The sequence below is a fragment of the Lipophrys pholis genome (assembly GCF_963383615.2).
Source record: "Lipophrys pholis genome assembly, chromosome: 20".
Classification (NCBI taxonomy): Eukaryota; Metazoa; Chordata; class Actinopteri; order Blenniiformes; family Blenniidae; genus Lipophrys; species Lipophrys pholis.
In genome coordinates, this window is record NC_137648.1 from 25,659,811 (window position 1) to 25,674,945 (window position 15,135).

The following is a 15,135-nucleotide window of genomic DNA, read 5'->3' on the forward strand; positions in this document are numbered from 1 at the left end:
AGAATCATGTAGCACCCTGTAAAATCATGGAGCACCCTGTAGAACACTGCAGAACCATGTAGCACCCTGCAGAACCCTCCAGAACCCTGTAGCACCCTCTAGAACCATGTAGCACCCTGCAGGACTCTGTAGCTCCCTGTAGAACCCTTTAGCTTCCTATAGGACCCTGTAGCACCCTGGAGAACCCCCAGACTGACCTGTGTCTCGATACCTACTGATGGGGTGATGGATGCTGAGACGTTGAACTGATGGAGCAGATTTATTGAAAGTGCTGCTGCCCTACAACATGATGTTTGTTGGGAACGTTCTAGAACTGCTTTTCTACACACCAAGTGATGAGGCAGAGACCAACAGAAACACACTTTAACCAGCATTGTTACTGAACAAAAATGGAGGATTAGAAGATTTGTCCAAATTCAAACTAGAAAAAGTAGGAACACAGAATCCTTCCTCTCCTGGTAATTGTAGTTTTCCCTCCTGTCAGTCTGAAGACGGTCGACCTGGACGAGTCCTGCAGCCGCCTGAGGGCCCAGCTGGAGCGCTTCAACTGGGAGGAGTACACCATGAGCAACCACTGCACCGAGCAGGTGTGTGTGTGTGTGTGTGTGTGTGTGTGTGTGTGTGTGTGTGTGTGTGTGTGTGTGTGTGTGTGTGTGTGTGTGTGACCCTGTCCTCTCTCCAGGTGCTGGACTCTCTGGTGGAGCAGGTGCATTTGGAGCGTCTTGCAGTTGAGGGTCCTAAACTGGGCATGGTCTCCAGGAAGCAGCCGCTCTTCCCCAGGTGACCGCTCCACGACGCTCTCACCTCCTGTCACTTCCTGTCACTCCCTGTCACCTCTTATCACCTCCCATCACTTCCTGTCATCTCCTGTCACTCCAGTCACTCGTGTCACTCATGTCACCTCCTGTCACGCCTGTCTCCTGTCACCTCCTGTCACTCTGTAACCTCTTGCCATTCCTGTCACTCCCTGTAACCTCTTGTCACTCCTGTCACCTTCTGTAACTCCTGTCACTTCCTGTAGCTTCCTGTCACCTCCTGTCACTTCCCACAACCTCTTGTCTTCTCCTGTCACTTCCTGTCACCTCCTGTCACTTCCTGTCACCTCCTGTCACTTCCCACAACCTCTTGTCTCCTCCTGTCACTTCTGTAACCTCCCGTCACTTCCTGTCACTCCTGTAACCTCCCGTCACTCCTGTCACTTCCTGTAGCTTCCTGTCACCTCCTGTCACTTCCTGTAACCTCCCATCACTTCCTGTAACCTCTTGTCACTCCTGTCACCTCCTGTCACTTCCTGTCACCTCCTGTCACTCTTGTCACCTCCTGTCACCTCCTGTCACTCCTGTAATCTCCTGTCACCTCCTGTCACCTCCTGTCACTCCTGTAATCTCCTGTCACCTCCTGTCACCTCCTGTCACCTCCCGTAACTTCCTGTAACCTCTTGTCACTCATGTATCCTCCCGTCACTTCATGTCACTTCCTGTCACTTCCTGTTACTCCTGTCACTTCTGTCACTTCCTGAAACCTCCTATCACTTCCTGTCACTCCTGTCACTCTTGTCACCTCCTGTGACCTCATTTCACTCCTGTAACCTCCCGTCACTTCTTGTCACCTCCTGTCCCTCCTGTCACCTCCCGTGACCTCCTTTCACTGTTGTCACCTTCTGTCACTCTTGCCACCTGTCACTCCTGTAACCTGTCACTGCAGTCACTCCTGTCAACTCCTTTCACTTCTGTAACCTCCCGTCACTTCTTGTCACCTCCTGTCACTCCTGTCACCTCCTTTCACCCCTGTCACCTCCTGTAACCTCTTGTTACTTCCTGTCACCACCTGTAACCTCCTGTCACTCCTGTATGCTCCAGTCACTTCCTGTCACCTCCTTTCACTTGCCGCAACCTCTTGTCACCTCCTGTCACTTCCTGTAACCCCCCGTCACTTCCTGTTACTCCTGTCACTTCCTGTAACCACTCATCACTTTCTGTAACCTCTTGTCACCTCCTGTCACCTCCTGTAACTCCTGTGCCTCCTGTCACCTCCTGTAACTCCTGTGCCTCCTGTCACCCCTGTCACTCCTGTCTCTCCTGTAACCTCCTGTCACCTGTCACTCCTGTAACTTCTGTCACTCTTGTCACCTCCTGTCACTACTGTCACTCCTGTCACCTCCTGTCACTCCTGTCACCTACTGCAACCTCTTGTCACCTCCTTTCACTACCGTCACCTCCTGTCACTCCTGTCACTTCCTGTAACCTCTTGTCACTACTGTCACTTTCCGTCACCTGTCACTTCCTGTCACCTCCTGTCACTCCTGTCACCTACTGCAACCTCTTGTCACCTCCTTTCACTCCCGTCACCTCCTCTCACTCCTGTCACCTCCTGTAAATTCCTGTAACCTCTTGTCACGTCCTGTCACCTTCTGTCACTACTGTCACCTCCCGTCACCTCCTGTCACCTCCTGTCACCTCCTGCAACCTCTTGTCACCTCCTTTCACTCCCGTCACCTGTCACTTCCTGTCACCTCCTGTCACCTCCTGTCACCTCCTGCAACCTCTTGTCACCTCCTTTCACTCCCGTCACCTTCTGTCACTCCTGTCACTTCCTGTAACCTCCCATCACTTCCTGTCACCTCCTGCAACCTCTTGTCACTTCCTGTCACTTCTTGTCACTCCTGTCACCTCTCTAATCTCTTTTCACTTCCCGTCACTTCTTGTCACTCCTGTCACCTCCTGTAATCTCTTGTCACGTTCCGTCACTTGCTGTCACTTCCCGTCACCTCTTGTCACTTCCTGTAACCTCTTCTCACCTCCTGTCACTTCCTTTCACCTCCTGTCACCTGTCACCTCCTGTCACCACTTGTAACCTCCTGTCACTTCTTGTCACTTCCTGTAACCCTTCGTCACCTCCGGTCATTTCCTGTAACCTCCGTTCACTTTCTGTAACCTCCTGTCACTCCTGTCACTTCCTGTCACTCTTGTAACCTCCTGTCACTCCTGTCACTTCCTGTCACTCTTGTCACCTCCCGTCACCTATTGTCACCTCCTGTCACTCCTGTAACCTCCTGTCACTTCCAGGAGGTGTCCTGTCACTCCTGTAACCTCCTGTCACCTCCTGTCATCTCCTGTCACCTCCTGTCACTCCTGTAACCTCCTGTCACCTCCTGTAACCTCTCGTCAAATCCCGTCACCTCCTGTGCCTCCTGTCACTCCTGTCACTCCTGTCACTCCTGTCACCCCTGTCGCTCCTGTAACCTCCTCTCACCTGTCACTCCTGTAACCTCCTGTAACTTCTGTCACTCTTGTCACCTCCTGTCACTTCCTGTCACCTCCTGTCACCTCCTGCAACCTCTTGTCACCTCCTTTCACTCCCGTCACCTCCTGTCACTCTTGGCACTTCCTGTCACCTCCTGTCACTCCTGTCTCTCCTGTCACCTCCTGTCACTCTTGTCACTTGCTGTCACTTCCCGTCACCTCCTGTCACTTCCTGTAACCTTTTGTCACCTCCTGTCACTCCCTTTCACCTCATGTCACTCCCTTTCACCTCCTGTCACCTGTCACCTCCTGTAACTTCTTGTCACTTCCTGTAACCCTTTGTCACCTCCGGTCACTTCCTGTAACCTTCGTTCACTTTCTGTCACCTCCTGTCACTCTTGTCACTTCCTGTCACTCTTGTCACCTCCTGTCACTCCTATCACTCCTGTCACTCTTGTCACCTCCCGTCACCTATTTTTCACCTCCTGTCACTCCTGTCACTCTTGTCACCTCCCGTCACCTATTGTCACCTCCTGTCACTCCTGTCACTCTTGTCACCTCCCGTCACCTATTGTCACCTCCTGTCACTCCTGTCACCTCTTGTCACTCCTGTAACCTCCTGTCACTTCCTGTCACACATAGACAAGCTGATCTGTCGCAGGACGGTTAGTGTGAGGACTGAAGGTCTTCCTGTTGCAGGTACTTCACCTTCCCATTTGGAGAGCTGAGCTTCACTGAGGAGCAGCAGCTGATGGAGCAGAGCGCCTGGGCCCAGAGGATCCTGGCTCACCACACCTTCCAGAGAGGAGACCAGCTGAGGAGATCTGCTGATCCAGGTAGGACCTGTACAGCAGGTGTTCCTCCTGGAACTACTTGTGACTTCACAGGAAGCTGTGCTCTGTGCTGCAGACCCAGAGGAATACCTGCAACGACAGCTGGCGTGTGACGGCGGCGATGTCGCGCTGCGCTACGGCGCGGCGCCGGAGGACTGTCCCTACCTGTGGGCTCACATGACGGCCTATACCCAGACCACTGCCAGGGTCTTCGGCGGGGTCTGCTTGTTCAACTGCTCCTCCACCCCCCTGCATGTGACCGAGGTATGACCTCACTGAAACACTGAAATGATGTAGTTTCCATGTTGGTCCACTGGTTGGTGCTGTTGTTAGTCTCTTCTGCAAGCTTCAATTAAGAGTGGGGGGGGGGGCTCAGTGGAACATTGGTAGAGCTTCAGTTAGGAGTAGGGGACTCAGTGGAACATCGGTAGAGCTTCAGTTAGGAGTAGGGGACTCAGTGGAACATTGGTAGAGCTTCAGTTAGGAGTAGGGGACTCAGTGGAACATTGGTAGAGCTTCAGTTAGGAGTAGGGGACTCAGTGGAACATCGGTAGAGCTTCAGTTAGGAGTAGGGGACTCAGTGGAACATTGGTAGAGCTTCAGTTAGGAGTAGGGGACTCAGTGGAACATCGGTAGAGCTTCAGTTAGGAGTAGGGGACTCAGTGGAACATTGGTAGAGCTTCAGTTAGGAGTAGGGGACTCAGTGGAACATTGGTAGAGGGAACACTGTGTTTAGCAAAGTTCAAGACTGAAATCATGGGAGCGCTCCGCATCGGGAGTTGAGTCTGGTCTGCCTGTGGGGGGCGTCCTCCTGGGGACCGTGGTGTCCCTGGAGGTGGTGTGGGCTCCTGACCTGCTGGGTCGGGGTCCCTGTGGCAGGACCCCCCATAGCTCTAGGCTCTGGTTTCTCTCCATGTGGTCGCCCCCCTAGGATGGTGTTTTCTCTCCTGGATCATCAGGGCCGGACATTTTACACCAGTTTTTATATTTCAATACGAGCAGTTGGTGGTGGTGTGTGTGTGTGTGTGTGTGTGTGTGTGTGTGTGTGTGTGTGTGTGTGTGTGTGTGTGTGTGTGTGTGTGTGTGTGAGTGTTCTGGGGTCTGGCGCTGTATGTTTTGTGTTGAGGTATTGTAGAGATTTTGTTTTGGTACTGTAGGTTCTGTGCTGTGGTACTGTAGGTTTTGTGTTGTGGTACTTCAGGTTTTGTGTTGTGGTACTAGAGGTTCTTTGTTGTGGTACTGTAGGGTGTTTTGTTGTAGTACTGTAGGATTCGTGTTGTGACACTGTAGGTTCTGTGATGTGGTACTGTAGGTTTTCTGTTGTGGTACTGTAGGTTCTGTGTTGTGGTACTGTAGATTTTTGTTGTAGTACTGGAAGTTTTGTGTTGTGGTACTGTAGGTTCTGTGTTGTAGTACTGTAGGTTCTGTGATGTGGTACTGTAGGTTCTGTGATGTGGTACTGTAGGTTCTTTTGTTGTAGTACTGTAGGTTCAGTGTTGTGGTACTTTAGGATATTTTGTTGTGGTACTGTAGGTTTTCTGTTGTGGCACTGTAGGTTCTGTGTTGTGGTACTGTAGTTTTTTGTTGTAGTACTGGAAGTTTTGTGTTGTGGTACTGTAGGTTCTGTGTTGTGGTACTGTAGGATCTGTGTTGTGGTACTGTGTGTTTTTTGTTGTTGTGGTACGGTAGGTTTTGTGTTGTGGTACTGTAGGTTCTGTGTTGTGATGCCTGACGCTCAGTGTTGTGCCTGAATGAGAATATTCATTCATGAACTTGTTCATTGTTCGGAATTGAGCGTGAATTGAACGTATTGTATTTCTGCCTGATGAACGTCACTGTGAGCGGCGCTCATTCGGGGTTTTGTAAACAGCGCTCTCAATTCAACGTTGATTAAGAGAGCTGCCAGATTTCGGAGCCTTCCAGTCGAAAACCCGGCTAAAGCTCACCGTAAACGGAGCTTAACATGTCGGAGGAAAACAGCCAATCTGGCAACAGGAGCCACCAAGGAGTCGCACCGCCGCCTATGTCATCAAAATGTGAAGCATCGCGGCAAAAGCAAACAGAAGACAGCAGCTCTACCTCGGACTCTGTCTCCAGCATTAATACTTCATCTTCGTGTGGTGACCGAAATTTCCGGATGATAAGCCGGTTTGTTTGTTTTTTTACATGCTTTGAACTCTGGCAGAGCTGCAGCTGCCCCTAGTGAGGACTGACTGGGGGCAACAAAGGAGACATACCAGGATTCTGAGGGGAACAGCTCACAGCAACATATTGGAAAAAAAAGAACTATGAACGAGTTCATTTTTGGAACTGTGAATTATGAACTATGAACTAAACTTGTGAACTGAACTTTGAAGTAGTTTGTGTAGAAACTGAACTTTCCCAACACTGCTGCCGCTGGTGGTTCTGTGTTGTGGTACTGTAGGTTCTGTGTTGTGGTGCCTGGCGCTGCAGGTTCTGAGTCGTCGTCCTCCATGTTGATGGTGACGACTTCCCTGTGGTCTGGTCCTTGTAGGCGATGCTTGCAGCAGGCAGAGTCATCAGGCCCAACTTGTACGTGATTGCTGAGCTGGCGGCCGGCAGGCAGCTTACTGACACGCTCTTGGTAACCCGCCTGGGGATCACCAGTCTGCTGCGAGGTATCCACTCCGACCCCCCGCCGCGTCGCCGTGCTCTGCTGTAGCAACACCTGTGATCTGCTTCACCGCTGGTACTAACCCTGCTGAAGCCAGCTGCCTCTGCTGCCTCTGCTGCCTCTGCTGCCTCTGCTGCCTCTGCTGTGTCTGATGTGTCTGATGTGTCTGAAGTGTCTGATGTCTCTGCTGTGTATGCTGTGTCTACTGTGTCTGATGTCTCTGCTGTGTCTGATGTCTCTGCTGCCTCTGCAGCCTCTGCTGCGTCTGCTGTGTCTGATGTGTCTGAAGTGTCTGATGTGTCTGAAGTGTCTGAAGTGTCTGATGTGTCTGATGTGTCTGAAGTGTCTGATGCCTCTGCTGCCTCTGCTGTGTCTGATGTGTCTGACGTCTCTGCTGCCTCTGCTGTGTCAGCTGTGTCGGATGTGTCTGCTGTGTCTGACGTCTCTGCTGTGTCTGATGTGTCTGATGTTTCTGCTGTGTCTGGTGTCTGTGCTGTGTCTGATGTCTCTGATGTCTCTGATGTGTCTGATGTCTCTGCTGCCTCTGCTGCCTCTGCTGTGTCTGATGTCTCTGCTGTGTCTGGTGTCTGTGCTGCCTCTGCTGTGTATGCTGTGTTTACTGTGTCTGATGTCTCTGCTGCCTCTGCTGTGTCTGATGTCTCTGCTGTGTCTGATGTATCTGATGTGTCTGCTGTGTCTGTGTCTGATGTCTCTGCTGCCTCTGCTGTGTCTGATGTCTCTGCTATGTCTGATGTCTCTGCTGTGTATGCTGTCTCTACTGGGTCTGATGCCTCTGCTGCCTCTGCTGTGTCTGAAGTGTCTGATGTCTCTGAAGTGTCTGATGTCTCTGATGTGTCTGCTGTCTCTGCTGTGTATGCTGTGTCTGATGTCTCTGCTGTGTCTGATGTGTCTGCTGCCTCTGCTTTGTCTGATGTCTCTGATGTGTCTGCTATGTCTGTCTCTGCTGTGTCTGCTGTTTCTGCTGTTTCTGATGTCTCTGCTGTGTCTGCTGCCTCTGACGTGTCTGCTGTGTCTTATGTTTCTAATGTCTCTGATGTGTCTGCTGCCTCTGATGTGTCTGCTGTGTCTTATGTTTCTAATGTTTCTAATGTCTCTGCTTTGGCTGCTGTGTCTGATGTCTCTGCTGTGTCTGATGTCACACACAACAGAGAACAATGAGCTCTAAACATGAACACTGGAAGAACACAGACATTCTAGTGGACAGACCACCAAGTTGAATTGTTATTATGGTGACTGTCAAAATAAAACACCCAAGTTGGATTGTTATTAGGGTGACTGTCAAAATAAAACCACCAAATTGGATTGTTATTACAGTGACTGTCAAACTAAAAGCACCAAGTCCAGGAGAATATGGACTGGGAGTCATGACATTACGGAGGAAACTTTGTTCTGATTGGCTCTACTGAGCATGTGCAGAACTACTAATTACTATCAACATGGTGAACAAGACCAATATGAGGACCAGGACCAGGACCAGAGTTTCCACTATCTACATGAGGAAGGAGCCTAAGTGTTTCCAGAAAGTGTAGTTCTGTCCCGTTGTGTCTGTGAAGTTGTGTTGTCAGTGACGGAGCCCTGCTGTCATGTAGTCATTATGGTGTAAAGGAGCATTAAGGTGACGTGTCAACCAGACTAACCTCATGGACCGAAGACCAATCACACTTTGACCGTGAACTGGCCTCCCAATGAAAGACAAGTTCCTTTAGAACGTTGTAAAGAACAAAGGAGAATCTTCCACACAGTCACCTCTGTTGATGGATGAACATATTTGTGGTTTTGAGGACGTAGCGACCATATTTGTTGATGTTTCTGGTTGTGGCTCTTCACCAGGTCTTCCTGACAGCCTCAGGAATGGAGACTGTCTGTCCTGCTTTGGTCAAGAGCCAATCGGAGCCTTCACCCAGCCCAGCCTTCGACCCCTGACCCCGGCTGCTGCCCACTGCATGTTCAAGGACTCCAGCCCCAGCTATTACAGCCCCATGCAGGTACCAGCCGCTCTGCTGCAGCGTGACGCCATGGCTGCTCTGTCACCACCTTCACTCAGTGTGACGCCATGGCTGCTCTGTCATGGCTGCTCTGTCATGGCTGCTCTGTCACCACCTTCACTAATGATCCCCTTTGTAAGGTGGCAGCCAACTATCGCTGGCTCCGCCCACTTCTCACCCAAAGGTCAAACTGCATAGATGGACGGACGGACAGACAGACAGACAGACAGACAGACAGACAGACAGACAGACAGACAGACAGACAGACAGACAGACAGACAGACAGACAGCTATCATTTCTGTACATTCGTACAAAAACTGAACAAGCAGGATATTTGAAATGAAAGAACATCACAGTACCCCCCCCCCCCCCCCCCCCCCCGCTTTCCAGACACGGGAGGAAAACTGGGGACCACGATCAGAAACTATGTCCTGTGGGATTCCATGGAGGCGAAAAACATGATGAGTCAGGAGGGAAGCAGTTTCCAGAGCCGAGGGTAGCTTAGGCAAGGGGACAAACTGTGCGGACTTGGAGAATCTGTCCACAATCGTGAGGATCACTGTGTTACCGTTTGACGGAAGGAGGCCGGTCACAAAATCTGCTGCGATGTGGGACCAAGGGCAATGCGGGACCGGTAGGGGTCGGAGGTGACCTGCTGGAGCCTTACTCCGGGCGCAGACCGAGCAGGCAGTAACGTAGGCTCTGGTATCCGCTGAGATGGAGGGCCACCAGAATCGCTGACGCAGGAGGGCCAGGGTACGGTGGAACCCCGGGTGCAGGTCAGCTGGAGATCATGCCCCCACTGTAGAACTTGTGTCCTAAGAGCCGGGGAAACAAACAGGCATTCCTCAGGACAACCTTCAGGGGTACCTGTGGTGGGTTGAGCCTCCTGGACCAGCTCCTCAATCTCCAACTGGGCAACAGCCACAACACAGGAAGGAGGAAGAATGGCCTGGTGGACGGACGACTCCTCCGAAGGGGCAAACTGTCGAGAAAGTGCATCCGCCTTTATATTCCTGGAGCCAGGGCGATAGGTGATCTTGAACCGAAATCTTCCCAGGAAGAGTGCCCAGCGGGCCTGACGGGAGTTGAGTCTGCGGGCAGAGTGAAGGTAAGCAAGGTTCTTATGGTCAGTCCAAACTACAAATGGGTGTGTGGAGCCCTCCAACCAGTGCCTCCACTCCTGGAGTGCCAAAACCACCGCCAACAGCTCTCGGTTGCCCACATCATAGTTCCTCTCTGCCGGTGATAGTCGCCGGGAGAAAAAAGCACATGGGTGGAGTTTTTCATCTGAAGCAGTGTGTTGGGAGAGAACCGCCCCCACCCCAGTGTCTGAAGCGTCCACCTCCAGGACGAACAGACGGTCTGGGTCAGGATGCGACAGTACTGGGACAGTGGAAAAGAGAGTCTTTAATCTGTCAAAGGCACCTTGCGCATCCACAGACCATGAAAAGGGTACCTTCACCGATGTCAGCCTTAGTAACGGGCTGGCGACCTTGCTGTAGTCCCTAATAAACCTCCAGTAAAAGTTTGCAAACCCCAAAAACTGTTGCAACTGTCTTCTTGTAGAGGAGACAGGCCAGTCCCCTCTACAAGCCTGAATCTTGGCCGGGTCAGCACGCAGTTGCCCCCTCTCGATCACAAAGCCCAGGAACGGCACTGAGGAGGTATGGAACTGGCACTTCTCTGCTTTTACGAATAACCGGTTCTCTAATAGTCTCTGGAGGACGAGCTTCACATGCTGCACATGTTCCTGGAGAGTCTGGGAAAAAATTAAAAATATCATCCAGATAAACGAAAACAAATTGATTTAACACGTCTCTGAATAATACCAGCTGCCAGGGACTCTGAGAGGTAGGATTCCATGGCCTCCCTCTCAGGCTTGGATAACTTGTACAGCTTGCTGGTTGGTAACTTGGCCTCAGGAAGCAAATCAATGGCACAGTCATAAGGTCTGTGAGGAGGGAGGGAGAGGCCCCGATCCTTACTAAAGACCTCCGCCAACCCATGATACTCAGGGGGGACGGCGGAGAGATCAACAGGTTCAGGGGTCGGAGGACTCGAAGTGGCACAGGGGTTCGCAGAGTGAAGACAGTGAGTGTGACAGAAAAGACTCCAGTTCGTGATGGAAAAGGTGGACCAGTCAACTTTAACCAAGGGAGGCCCAAAACTAACGGCAAAGAGAGGGAGGGGATAACGTAGAGGGAAAGGAGTTCACAATGGTTGCCTGAAAGTATTAAGGACATGGTGGTAGTGCGATGGGTTACCTGGGCTAGTAGTCTGCCATCTAGAGCAGAAATCCTCTTGGGGACAGGAAGAGGCTCAACGGGAATCTTGTTACGGTTCACAAAATCAGAGTCAATAAAACTTTCATCAGCACCAGAGTCTACCAACGCCAGGACAGGGTGACAGGCTCTGGAGTGGTTCACAGTACCCTTTAGGGTGAGACGCTCACAGGGGGGGGTCCGATACAGAGGTCTGGCTCATCAGCGCCCCCCTGTGGGCTGATGAGCCTGCTCTTTTGGCACCTCAGAACAGTTCGTGACGAAGTGGCCAGCCACAATACACACACAGACGTTGGTCCATTCGGCGACGACGTTCAGCTGGGTCAAGCCCTGCTCCTCCCAGTTGCATGGGTTCCTCAGGAGGAAGAGAAAAAACTGGTCCACGTGGAGGGTCAGTAGAACCCACCGGAGAAAACATCTGCTGAGACGGGACTGGAGGCGGAGGAGAAGGTCGGGACCAAGGTGCTGCGTGAGGGGGAGCTCTCCTGGCTAACCTCTCCCTGCGTCTCTCCCTAAGCCTATTGTCTAACCTGATGGTGAGGGAAATGAACTCCACCAGACTAGATGTTTCATCACGGGCTGCTAGCTCATCCTTAAGGTCCTCATTCAGCCCCTGTATAAAAACTGTTTGTAGGGCTTGAGAACCCCAACTGCTCTCTGCTGCAAAAATACGGAAATCTATAGCAAATTCAGTGACTGAGGAGGCGCCCTGCCGCAGAGAGAGGAGTCGCTTACCAGCCTCTCTACCACGAACGGGATGATCAAAAACTCTCCTCATCTCAGGAACAAAAGAGTCCAGTGTATTACACACAGTGGAACAGGAGTTAACCAGGAAAAACTAACTAACACTGGTGAATAAACTGGCAGCATGCCCCTAGATCACCTGAGTATCTGGCGGGAGTAGGGATAAATGGCTCGCGGGACTGCACAGCTAGTGGCGCCGCTCCAGCGGCGCTGTTGGCAGCAGCGGGAGGTGCAGCGGTGACATCATCAGAGCCAACGGCGTAGGTGTCCAGGCGCTGGGGACAGACTTGTTCCACCCACGTCGTGAGCCGGTCGACTGAGGACGCCAACTCCCGAACTACATCGGTGACGCCCTGTAGTGCTTGTTCGTGTTGCCCAACCCGTGCGCCCTGGATCTGTAGCGCAGATCGCATCTGCTCAACCTCCGCAGGATCTATTCCTTTCTTTGGCCGGATTATTCTGTGGTGGCGAAGCACCCAAAAGCAGAGGCGGGTAATCGGAGGTCAAAAAGGAACAGTTTTATTCTCTCCGCAAAACACAAAGCGAGCCGGAGTACGGCTGAAAAAACAACATCATTTCCTGGGGCTTGACTATCATTTCCTGGAGCTTTACCATCAGGTCCTAGGGCTTTACCATGATTTCCTGGAGCTTTACCATCATTTCCTGGGGCTTTACCATCAGGTCCTGGGGCTTTACCATCATTTCCTGGGGCTTTACCATCAGGTCCTGGGGCTTTACCATCATTTCCTGGAGCTTTACCATCAGGTCCTGGAGCTTTACCATCAGGTCCTGGGGCTTTACCATGATTTCCTGGAGCTTTACCATCATTTCCTGGGGCTTTACCATCAGGTCCTGGGGCTTTACCATCATTTCCTGGGGCTTTACCATCAGGTCCTGGGGCTTTACCATCATTTCCTGGAGCTTTACCATCATTTCCTGGGGCTTTACCATCAGGTCCTGGGGCTTTACCATCAGGTCCTGGAACTTTACCATGATTTCCTGGAGCTTTACCATCATTTCCTGGAGCTTTACCATCAGGTCCTGGGGCTTTACCATCATTTCCTGGGGCTTGACTATCATTTCCTGGAGCTTTACCATCAGGTCCTAGGGCTTTACCATGATTTCCTGGAGCTTTACCATCATTTCCTGGGGCTTTACCATCAGGTCCTGGGGCTTTACCATCATTTCCTGGGGCTTTACCATCAGGTCCTGGGGCTTTACCATCATTTCCTGGGGCTTGACTATCATTTCCTGGAGCTTTACCATCAGGTCCTAGGGCTTTACCATGATTTCCTGGAGCTTTACCATCATTTCCTGGGGCTTTACCATCAGGTCCTGGGGCTTTACCATGATTTCCTGGAGCTTTACCATCATTTCCTGGGGCTTTACCATCAGGTCCTGGGGCTTTACCATCATTTCCTGGGGCTTTACCATCAGGTCCTGGGGCTTTACCATCATTTCCTGGAGCTTTACCATCAGGTCCTGGAGCTTTACCATCAGGTCCTGGGGCTTTACCATGATTTCCTGGAGCTTTACCATCATTTCCTGGGGCTTTACCATCAGGTCCTGGGGCTTTACCATCATTTCCTGGGGCTTTACCATCAGGTCCTGGGGCTTTACCATCATTTCCTGGAGCTTTACCATCAGGTCCTGGGGCTTTACCATCAGGTCCTGGAGCTTTACCATCAGGTCCTGGGGCTTTACCATCAGGTCCTGGGGCTTTACCATCAGGTCCTGGGGCTTTACCATCATTTCCTGGAGCTTTACCATCAGGTCCTGGAGCTTTACCATCAGGTCCTGGGGCTTTACCATGATTTCCTGGAGCTTTACCATCATTTCCTGGGGCTTTACCATCAGGTCCTGGGGCTTTACCATCATTTCCTGGAGCTTTACCATCATTTCCTGGGGCTTTACCATCAGGTCCTGGGGCTTTACCATCAGGTCCTGGAACTTTACCATGATTTCCTGGAGCTTTACCATCAGGTCCTGGGGCTTTACCATGATTTCCTGGAGCTTTACCATCATTTCCTGGGGCTTTACCATCAGGTCCTGGGGCTTTACCATCATTTCCTGGGGCTTTACCATCAGGTCCTGGGGCTTTACCATCATTTCCTGGAGCTTTACCATCAGGTCCTGGGGCTTTACCATCAGGTCCTGGAGCTTTACCATCAGGTCCTGGGGCTTTACCATCAGGTCCTGGGGCTTTACCATCAGGTCCTGGAACTTTACCATCATTTCCTGGGGCTTTACCATCAGGTCCTGGGGCTTTACCATAATTTCCTGGAGCTTTACCATCATTTCCTGGGGCTTTACCATCATTTCTAGGGGCTTTACCATCAGGTCCTGGGGCTTTACCATCATTTCCTGGGGCTTTACCATCAGGTCCTGGGGCTTTACCATCATTTCCAGGGGCTTTACCATCAGGTCCTGGGGCTTTACCATCAGGTCCTGGAGCTTTACCATCAGGTCCTGGGGCTTTACCATGATTTCCTGGAGCTTTACCATCATTTCCTGGGGCTTTACCATCAGGTCCTGGGGCTTTACCATCAGGTCCTGGGGCTTTACCATCATTTCCTGGAGCTTTACCATCAGGTCCTGGGGCTTTACCATCAGGTCCTGGGGCTTTACCATCATTTCCTGGAGCTTTACCATCATTTCCTGGGGCTTTACCATCAGGTCCTGGGGCTTTACCATCAGGTCCTGGAACTTTACCATCATTTCCTGGGGCTTTACATCAGGTCCTGGGGCTTTACCATCAGGTCCTGGGGCTTTACCATAATTTCCTGGAGCTTTACCATCATTTCCTGGGGCTTTACCATCAGGTCCTGGGGCTTTACCATCATTTCTAGGGGCTTTACCATCAGGTCCTGGGGCTTTACCATCATTTCCTGGGGCTTTACCATCAGGTCCTGGGGCTTTACCATCATTTCCAGGGGCTTTACCATCAGGTCCTGGGGCTTTACCATCAGGTCCTGGAGCTTTACCATCAGGTCCTGGGGCTTTACCATCATTTCCTGGGACTTTACCATCAGGTCCTGGGGCTTTACCATCAGGTCCTGGGGCTTTACCATCAGGTCCTGGAACTTTACCATCATTTCCTGGGGCTTTACCATCAGGTCCTGGGGCTTTACCATAATTTCCTGGAGCTTTACCATCATTTCCCGGGGCTTTACCATCAGGTCCTGGGGCTTTACCATCATTTCTAGGGGCTTTACCATCAGGTCCTGGGGCTTTACCATCATTTCCTGGGGCTTTACCATCAGGTCCTGGGGCTTTACCATCATTTCCAGGGGCTTTACCATCAGGTCCTGGGGCTTTACCATCATTTCCTGGGGCTTTACCATCAGGTCCTGGGGCTTTACCATCATTTCCTGGAGCTTTACCATCAT

General features: G+C 51.5%; 1 protein-coding gene across 2 annotated transcripts in view; it reads left to right on the forward strand.

The window, feature by feature from the left end:
• LOC308125542 (glycogen debranching enzyme-like) overlaps window positions 1–15,135 on the forward strand; it is an 82,950-nt gene that overhangs the window by 25,184 nt on the left and 42,631 nt on the right. The window contains exons 8-13 of one of the 2 annotated variants that reach the window (XM_080489394.1): window positions 485–587; window positions 683–780; window positions 3,942–4,078; window positions 4,152–4,339; window positions 6,591–6,714; window positions 8,562–8,716. In XM_080489394.1, coding sequence (XP_080345520.1) covers window positions 485–587; window positions 683–780; window positions 3,942–4,078; window positions 4,152–4,339; window positions 6,591–6,714; window positions 8,562–8,716 — 805 coding nt within the window. Of the gene's footprint in view, window positions 1–484; window positions 588–682; window positions 781–3,941; window positions 4,079–4,133; window positions 4,340–6,590; window positions 6,715–8,561; window positions 8,717–15,135 lie in introns of both variants that reach the window. The other variant, XM_080489393.1, reaches the window with a different exon arrangement.